We start from the raw sequence: 9,033 nt of genomic DNA on the forward strand, positions 1-9,033 counted from the left end.
AAACAAACGTTATGAAGATTAATTAATTTAGATTTGATCTTTAGAGATTGATTGTGATTGATTCTTTTACATAAAGACATTACTAAATAATTTGCGTCAGTATGGAAAGTTCTGATCCGTTCAGTTTTTTTCGTTGTGTGAGAGGGTGAAGTGAAAATAAACCGATGAAGTGGGGGAGGCGACAAAAAAAATCTACGACGGTTAACCTACGAAAAAAACCCGGACGAAAGTGGTGGGACGAAAAAAAACCTGAAAGCGAGACTACCAACTGTTCCATTAGAAGTAGAGATACACGAAAACGTGTCACAACACTTTTTCTCAGAAAATCCCTCTGAGATGATGTCAGATACTTAACATTTAGGTTAACCTTCCCCCATATACTTGTGGATACGCAATTCCGAACGCTTACCACGGTTTCTGAAAGAAACAGAACATAATGAAAAACTATTGGGGCTTGCTTGGGTGCTCGCATCCGTTTGTAGCATCATGGAAAGCTAGCCTGGTAGAGACCGTTTTAGATTGTACGAGTTATGAGCCAAGTTTTGCACATTGTTTGGCTGCTCTCATTGCCTCTTCTTGCATGGGAGCATAAACGCAAGTATACCGTTTGGTTGCATGTATGTGCTCCTCAAATGCAATGTGTTCGACTGTTTGGTTAAGTGTGCGCCGACGGCAACTCTCACCTTTTGTTCACATGGTGAACTTACCTCACATCATCACGCTTGAACAACTTTGTTATATGAGCGTTTAAATAAGAAAAAACTCACAACATGAAAGTTGTGTGGAACAATGAGATGAAGGTAGTGGTCAAATAAAATTTCAAAAGATAAATCGTGTGCGATGAATTTAATGAAATTCATCTAAAAGAATATGCACGCATGAACACGTTAGTACATAAGAACATTGAGATATAGATCTATTCATTTACGATCGTCTAAACAAAAAAAATTACAACACTAAAGTTGTTTGAAACGACTGGACGAAGCTACCCTCGAAGGAAATATCATTTATATATATTTTAACATCCCCGAAAACATTTTCCACCTACATAATTTATAGGTAATACCCGGTACTATCTGATACTCACCGTAACCCTTCAGGTCACCCCGAAACGCTTCCGGATCCTTTTGGAACTATTCCGAATATTCATGAAATAATTTTTCACAAACATATTCTCATGACCCTCGTCCTACTAACACTCAGCAGTTTGTGATTGCCTTAAACTTGTGACCCCGTAGATTCAGTAACTCATAGACATGAACGAAATTGTTTGTTCAATGACTGACAACAGGACCATGGACGTCCATATCGATCCCTATGAGCAAACGAATGATATTCGAGTGAACCTTTGGTTATCATGTGATGTTCCCTTTGCTTTGCTATATTCACAAAACCCGGAATGCATCGGTATCCTCCCGAGTCATAACCATGCTCACTATACCAAAATCCTCGTTACCGGTTTTGTACTTCTTTCTCGTTATTGTGTTCCGTCATCCCCGTGACAAAGTCACCTGTGTCTAGCCAGTTGATGATTGATGTTGTCACACCGAGAGGGCCCTAAAAATATCTCTCCATCGTTGGAGAGCAAATCCCACTCTTGAGCTATCCGGGCACTTGTCAAACTTTCCAATGAACCTGTAAGTTGTCTTTGTGATTACCGTGTTACAGGTGACGTTTGATCAACCCCAAAGCCCCCCGTACGATAAGAAGTGATCACGATACTCTCATGGTCTAAGAAGTAAAATCACACGTTAACACTCGGTGTTATTACAAATGATTACAAACGATATTAACTCAATTCATAACATACAAGATTGAGTCAATTCAATATGACCGTTCCAACGTCATAAGCTCAATGTTGTTTCAGGACTATCGTTACACTTAAAGATATCCTAAGATCCGAAAAACGTGATCACCAACAACACTTGAGCTAGTCCCAGAGCAAGAATATGAACCTTCTATTTTACCGTTTATCATTCCACAGATGCATATGAGTTTTCCACTGAATCGCATATTCCAGGATCATAGCAGTTATAGCATGAAATATAAACACTTAATTATGAATATAGAAATATAATAATACAATATAATTGCTTACATGGCATATTTCCAACAAAATCTAGTTCTGGAGGTCCCGACTTTAGTGTGGCAGATGAATGTGATGCTCCTTCATGGCACAAGGATGCAACCAAGGGAAAGCTTTCCACTTCGGTGCTGACGGTGACAATGCCAATGGGTGCCGCTCTCCTCTTGGGGATGTTGTCGCGGTTTCCCTTCCCCTGACATAGTTTTAGGTAAAAACCTTTGTCCGTTCCTTGGACGTGATGACGGCAACACTTTTCACCGTTTCTCTCTTAAGGGTGTGATAGTGGAACACAGGTGTCGTTGGTTGTGTTGTGGTGTAGTATTTAGGTCCTCTTGTATTCTTGCTCGGCCGCGTCGTTGTTCGACCTATGCCGTTTGTTTTTCTATGTTCTCCTTTAAAGGCTTCCTCATCACCATGTATCATCGTTCCAGCATGTACTTGTGGTTCATGTTTTACTTATAACTAGCAAACATGCACATGCGTTGCAATGGAAGGAAAAAAAATATCACGAGCTCATAGCCCAGCCGTCCTTCGTGTGTGCCCTTTTTTCTTCGTAACACAATTTTTTATTGTTCAATCGTTCGCAACATAAATTAGACTTTTTCACAATATAAATGTCTATGCTCAACAATGGCATGCCTAGATTATTTAAATTTTGAAAATGTTTTTTCTTGCCAAAGTGAAATTTAGAATTTAAATCTACTAGTTTTGTTACTTCCCTAAATACGAAGACTCTGTGACCTATACTCTATGTATGTATGTAAAGACCAAATGACATCCGTTTAAAAGAAGACCAAATGGTAAAATAAGTCCTTTCATGGAAACTAATTTCCATGCAAAAAATAAATAAATCCAAACACAAGAGAAATCATGCAAAAAGTTGGTTGCCTTCTCCTGCACGTTGGCCACAAGTTGTCTTTGCTTTGTGGCTTGCCCTTGTACATAGCCAAACAAGCGCCCCCACCTCCAGGCCGCGTCCGATAGGAATGGATGTTGTGTAAGCTGGCCGCCGTATTATTTTTCCTTGTTTATGGTGTGGCCTCATTATGCCCTCATTATGTTTATCTTTAGGCGCTTACATAATCCCACACCTAGCTTTTTATTTACAATAGGGCATGTTAATTGTCTACCCGCTGACGTATGTAGATTGGTGGATTTTTATGTACTACTACAGTGAGGTTGGAATTAACCAGCAGGAGCAATAATTTCACCTCCCTTTATTAGTTGGTATAGATATGAATTGATATAGATAGATAGATAGATAGATAGATAGATAGATAGATAGATATAGAGATAGAAATAGAGATAGAGATAGATATAGATATAGATATAGAAGCGAGGCAAAAATCTTTTTGGTGAGAGCCTGCAAGAATCTCCTGCGATCAACCATTATAATCGTGTAATGAAGAGAAGAGGATAATTCGAGGAGAAGAGGAAACATATACACCCGTGGCTCGTACACACACACACACCCAGAGTCAACCTAAACACACACACACACACACACAGAGTCCACGGTCAACAAGTCTGCCATATCTGGCTCTTTGCCACTTCGTTTCCCTCCCCTCCCCTCCCCCCTTTTCTGCTTTAAAACGGCCAGACCCCGTTCCACCGTAGCGCACAAACACAAGAGTCCTCACTCGCTCATTCTCTCCACCGAGGCCAAGGGAAGGGACGAACCGAACGGAACGGGGCGACGGCGATGGCGGCAGCGAACGGCGGCAAGGGGTTCGAGGTGCCGGAGCTGGACATCAAGTTCACCAAGCTCTTCATCAATGGCCAGTTCGTCGACGCGGCTTCCGGTACGCACAGCCTCCCTTTCTTTTCCCGCGGCGGTCGCGTAGGGGCGAGGGCGAGGGCGAGTCCAGCAGCAGCACCCCGACTCCCTCCGCCGGTCGTTATCTTAGGGGAGAAAGGTGAAAGAATTCTGTTAGCAGCGCTCCGATTTCCTCGCCGTTTTACCGGCCTCTCCGATCTGGAGCCCGAACACCCCTGTAATATCGGGGAATCGGTGACCTCCCTGGTCGCCGCCCCATCCGGGACGCTCGCACCGGCGCTAGATGGTCCCGACGCGGCAGCTCCGGAGCAGGGGAGGCAGAGCTGGGCGCCCGAGGCAGAGGAGGCCACCCGCGTAGACGAGCGCGTGCGCGCCTGCACCCTGGAGGGCGGCCGGCCGGCGGTAGGGAGTGCGAGCGCGTCGGAGAGGAGGCGCCCCGCCGCTCGCGGGAGGCGCGAGGCACTGCGTGCTGGGCTTGCTCTCTGTCTCTGCGCGAGATACTGAGAGAAAGCTCGAGATATGAAAGAGAGGCGGCAGCGGCACATGGCGAGGACGACGACGCGACGGTAGGCGTGGAGCAGGGCGGGCGAGCGGGCGGCAAGCGGGGAGGATGAGCAGCGTGTGGCCGAGCTCGCAGCGTAGATCTTCTTGGATGGATAGGTAGGTAAAAGACGTGCGCCCCCGGCCGACGAGAATGCAGCGGCGCCAAGACGGCGCAGAGGACGCTCGGCGGAGAAGCACCGTGACCGTGGTGACTGGTGAGGTAGGCACACGCGTACAGCGGCCAGGGACTAGTGTATGCATGATCAACGAGATTACGACAGATGGACGCCCGATCAATTCAGGGTATCGTCGAGCGTGTCCGATCCGACGAGTAACTTTCGTCATGCGTGTGCATGCCGGCCCCCCATCGATGCCGGCCCCATTTCTCCTCTGCGCCCGTCCTCATCTTTGTTGCTTGCGCTGTCCCGCCCTCGAGTCGATCGCTTGCTTTTTGTAACCATGTTGTTGCTCCGACGGAATTATTTGATGGTTACACCTACGGGCGTGACTCGAGCCATGTCACCGCATCTTTTTTATGGTGGGATTGGACTAACTTCGCCATCATTATCGTGGTATAAGACCACAAATACAAATTACCGGTGCTTTCACCCGACTGATAACGACGTGCATAATCAGTAAAAAATTTGTGCTAAAAAACTATTTTTCTATGCTTTGGCCCTCCCCGGCCTGCTTCAATGCCGCTCGGCCCCCCTTTTCTATTATTTCAGGCTCTGCATGTTGCAGTTGCATAATGGAATAGATAAATCATGTAGATAACCAGAACAGCACAAACAGAACGTTTCATTAAATGTTTAGATCATGTAGCATCGGAATGTCTTTTTTTTTTTCATGTATGTAGACTCCCAGCCAGCTCTGAAGTTGTGCCATTTCTATTCCATTACTTTAACCAATTTATGAGCAAGTGCAACACACATATCTTCCTATCTTAAATCAGTCGAATATGGCATTACGGAAGAGAACAAGAACACAAATAAGATGAAATATTTCATAGTGCAAAACAATTTTTCAAATTTCAAACAGAAAGAGGGAAGAACACATCTTAATGAATGCAGTGGTGTAAAACGTATGGGAGAGACAAGCAAATACCTTACATTAGAAACATTTCCAACAATTACGGTACCCGGAAGTGCTCTCTTGATCCCGAGCTCACATGCTCTCGAATGATCAGTAAAATCCAAAAAATAGTAAACAAATTAAAACAATTCTGAATTTTTTTTTGTGACAAACATTGATGAATGTTTTAACTGCGTGCAAATTTGTTTTTTGAAAGACATTTGTGGAGGTCCGGACAAAAAATACAAAACCGATGCTCCAAAATGCTTCCAACAATAGTCTATTTCGGAGCATCAATGTTTGTCACAAAAAAAAAACAGTTTTTTCTTCTGCTATTTTTTAGGATTTTACTGTGAGTTCGGGTTCAAAAACTCCATGTCCTGTCAGTACCGGCATTCTCCTTCAAACTTGGTCGAAGCTTCTACAGTTTCACCGTGTAAACTACCAGACACTCAATGGTCATATTAAACAGTAGCACTATTACACATACATAAATGTCAAACTACAAACTTTCCTTCTTGCAATTAACTATACGATGAAGATAAATAATTGACACCTTTAGCAATAACATACTCCCTCTGTAACATAATATATGACATCTCTGTAGTTTTTTTTTTTTTTGCATGGTTTCTGCAGTTCAACGGTAGTAGTATGTACTGACTATTAGTACTTTCTTAGCCTAGTACTCCCTCCGTTCCTAAATATAAGTCTTTGTAGAGATTCGACTATGGACTACATACGGAGCAAAATGAGTGAATCTACACTCTAAAATGCATCTATATACATCCGTATGTGCTTCATAGTGAAATCTCTATAAAGACTTATATTTAGGAACGGAGGGAGTACATGGAAGCTCTGCATTAGGATCACATAGTACATGCGGCCCCAAAGAATCTGCTTGTTTTTAATATTTGTTCGAGAAAAATAGGCCCGCCTTTAATTCAGTCTGTAGAATGCAGTTCAGTGATTCATCCAGCTGACCAATCATTAGCGATTTCATTTCCTTGCTTTTCTTGACTCTTTCATTTCATTAATTGAACACGTACGTTTATATGCATGTACAGGCAAGACGTTCGAGACGCGGGACCCACGCACCGGCGAGGTGATCGCCAGGATCGCCGAGGGAGACAAGGCCGACATCGACCTCGCCGTGAAGGCCGCCCGCGAGGCCTTCGACAACGGCCCATGGCCCAGAATGCCCGGCTGTGTACGTACAAAGGCCTCCGTAAACTCAATATGATTCGGCCCATCGACAGATATTTTGGGCCTATCTAACAACGTCTCTTTGTTTGGCGCGTGCGCAGGCAAGGGCCCGGATCATGCACAAGTTCGCGGACCTGGTCGACCAGCACGTCGAGGAGCTGGCGGCGCTGGACACGGTGGACGCCGGCAAGCTCTTCATGATGGGTAAGATGATGGACATCCCCGGAGGCGCCAACTTGCTCCGGTACTACGCCGGCGCCGCCGACAAGATCCACGGCGAGACGCTCAAGATGACGCGCCCGCTCCACGGCTACACGCTCAAGGAGCCCGTCGGCGTCGTGGGCCACATCGTGCCCTGGAACTACCCCACCACCATGTTCTTCTTCAAGGTCAGCCCCGCGCTCGCCGCCGGCTGCACCATGGTCGTCAAGCCCGCCGAGCAGACGCCCCTCTCCGCGCTCTTCTACGCCCACCTCGCCAAGGAGGCCGGCATCCCCGACGGCGTTCTCAACGTCGTGCCCGGATTTGGACCCACGGCCGGTGCCGCCATCGCCTCTCACATGGACGTCGACAAGATCAGCTTCACGGGATCCACGGAGGTCGGGCGGCTGGTCATGCAGGCTGCGGCCACGAGCAACCTAAAGCCCGTCTCACTGGAGCTGGGGGGCAAGTCCCCCGTCATCGTGTTTGACGACGCCGACGTTGACATAGCCGTCAACCTCGTTAACATGGCCACCTACATGAACAAGGTACTCCTGGTGCTCACCGTGTCATCTGGCTCAAGCAACAGGCTCGATCAAACTCTCATGCAATCACGGTTTCTGCTGCTACTGTCACATCACAGGGCGAGATCTGCGTCGCCGGCACACGCATATACGTGCAGGAAGGGATCTACGACGCCTTTGTGAAGAAATCGGTCGAGCTTGCCAAGAAATCGGTGGTCGGAGATCCTTTCAACCCAAACGTACATCAAGGCCCTCAGGTACTAATCCATCGACCTGCCGGCATCTGTATATATATGCTTTCCAGAGAAGAAAACTCTAACAAACACTTATAAAGGTTGACAAGGATCAATACGAGAAGGTGCTCAAGTACATCGACGTCGGTAAGAGCGAAGGCGCCACCCTCCTCACCGGAGGGAAGCCCTGCAGCGACAAGGGTTACTACATCGAGCCCACCATCTTCACCGACGTCACCGATGACATGTCGATTGCGCAAGAGGAAATCTTCGGCCCAGTCATGGCTCTCATGAAATTCAAGTAGGCGTTTACATTTCCTCTGCCTGAACATTTTCAACCTGACAGTTGAGTCGACACACGGGTGGAACTGATCTGACGGCCTGAAACTACTGGGTGTGCACTGTTTTTTTTTTACTTCAGGACGGTGGACGAGGTGATTCAGAAGGCCAACAGCACCCGGTATGGCCTGGCCGCCGGCGTGGTGACCAAGAACATCGACACCATGAACACCGTGTCGCGGTCCGTCAGGTCCGGGGTCGTCTGGGTTAACTGCTACTTCGCCTTCGACCCCGACGCCCCGTTCGGCGGCTGCAAGATGAGCGGCTTCGGCAAGGACATGGGCACGGATGCCCTCGAAAAGTACCTGCACACCAAGACTGTGGTCACTCCGCTCTACAACACACCCTGGCTGTGATCTGGACGGACATCCGATCACAAACAGCACAGGCGAAACAAAAGTGGGAAAGATTGCCTTTTTATATATCATTTATACACCTGAATGCTTTCAGCTTCCTTGTGCAGTTGTACTTATTACCAGTGGTCAATCTTCTTCGTGGTATTAATCTTTACAAGACGAAATAGTCCCAAATGTTCAGTAAAGATGCTGCAGTTAGACTGAAGTGGCGATACTGTCACTCTTTCACCCGCACAGACTTGATTACCAATAAAAGTTTCAAAAGTCCCTTTCAGTCGATCATCCAAAAAATGAAAAGTCTTGAGCGATAAACGTACTTGGACCGGGGATGAACCCTTAGAAATGTTGGTTGTTGAATCACAAGAATTTCACCACGGTGTCCAGGAAAGATTCCAACACCACAAAGAATCAAACAAACAAAAACAACATGCTGCAATATCATAAATTCGTCATATCCGAATAATTAGATCCGTGATGACACAAACCTCTATCTCCATCGCAGCGTCAAAAAAAGAAGAAGAATAACTTTATTTGAAAAATACCAAGATTCTCTCTAGACACTAACAAAAACACAAATCTCTTGAAGATCCAAGGCCCCCCACCTCTCAGCGCTTAGATGCCAGCCAGAGAGCGAGGGGCCTGAAGGGGGTGCTCCTATTTGGCGCAATGCATGTTGGAAACCAGCCAACGCGCACCC

The 9,033-nt window shown here is 46.4% G+C and overlaps 1 protein-coding gene across 1 annotated transcript; it reads left to right on the forward strand.

Moving 5' to 3' along the window:
• The first annotated feature begins 3,691 nt into the window (after positions 1 to 3,691).
• LOC119270022 (aldehyde dehydrogenase family 2 member C4-like) lies at positions 3,692 to 8,610 on the forward strand. The gene is made up of 6 exons (XM_037551965.1): positions 3,692 to 3,888; positions 6,545 to 6,687; positions 6,785 to 7,432; positions 7,528 to 7,665; positions 7,743 to 7,942; positions 8,063 to 8,610. Exons 1-6 carry the CDS (start codon positions 3,789 to 3,791, stop codon positions 8,334 to 8,336), a joined length of 1,503 nt encoding a protein of 500 aa, XP_037407862.1. The 5' UTR covers positions 3,692 to 3,788; the 3' UTR covers positions 8,337 to 8,610.
• Positions 8,611 to 9,033: the final 423 nt, after the last annotated feature.

This window comes from Triticum dicoccoides, chromosome 3A, assembly GCF_002162155.2.
Source record: "Triticum dicoccoides isolate Atlit2015 ecotype Zavitan chromosome 3A, WEW_v2.0, whole genome shotgun sequence".
NCBI lineage: Eukaryota > Viridiplantae > Streptophyta > Magnoliopsida > Poales > Poaceae > Triticum > Triticum dicoccoides.

Excerpts from the sequence above, each read along its gene's own strand:
- LOC119270022 (XM_037551965.1), top strand. The coding sequence starts at position 3,789 with ATGGCGGCAGCGAACGGCGGCAAGGGGTTCGAGGTGCCGGAGCTGGAC. Across the intron at positions 3,889-6,544 it reads GTTCGTCGACGCGGCTTCCG|GCAAGACGTTCGAGACGCGG; the intron begins GTACGCACAGCC and ends ATGCATGTACAG. Across the intron at positions 7,943-8,062 it reads ATGGCTCTCATGAAATTCAA|GACGGTGGACGAGGTGATTC; the intron begins GTAGGCGTTTAC and ends TTTTTACTTCAG.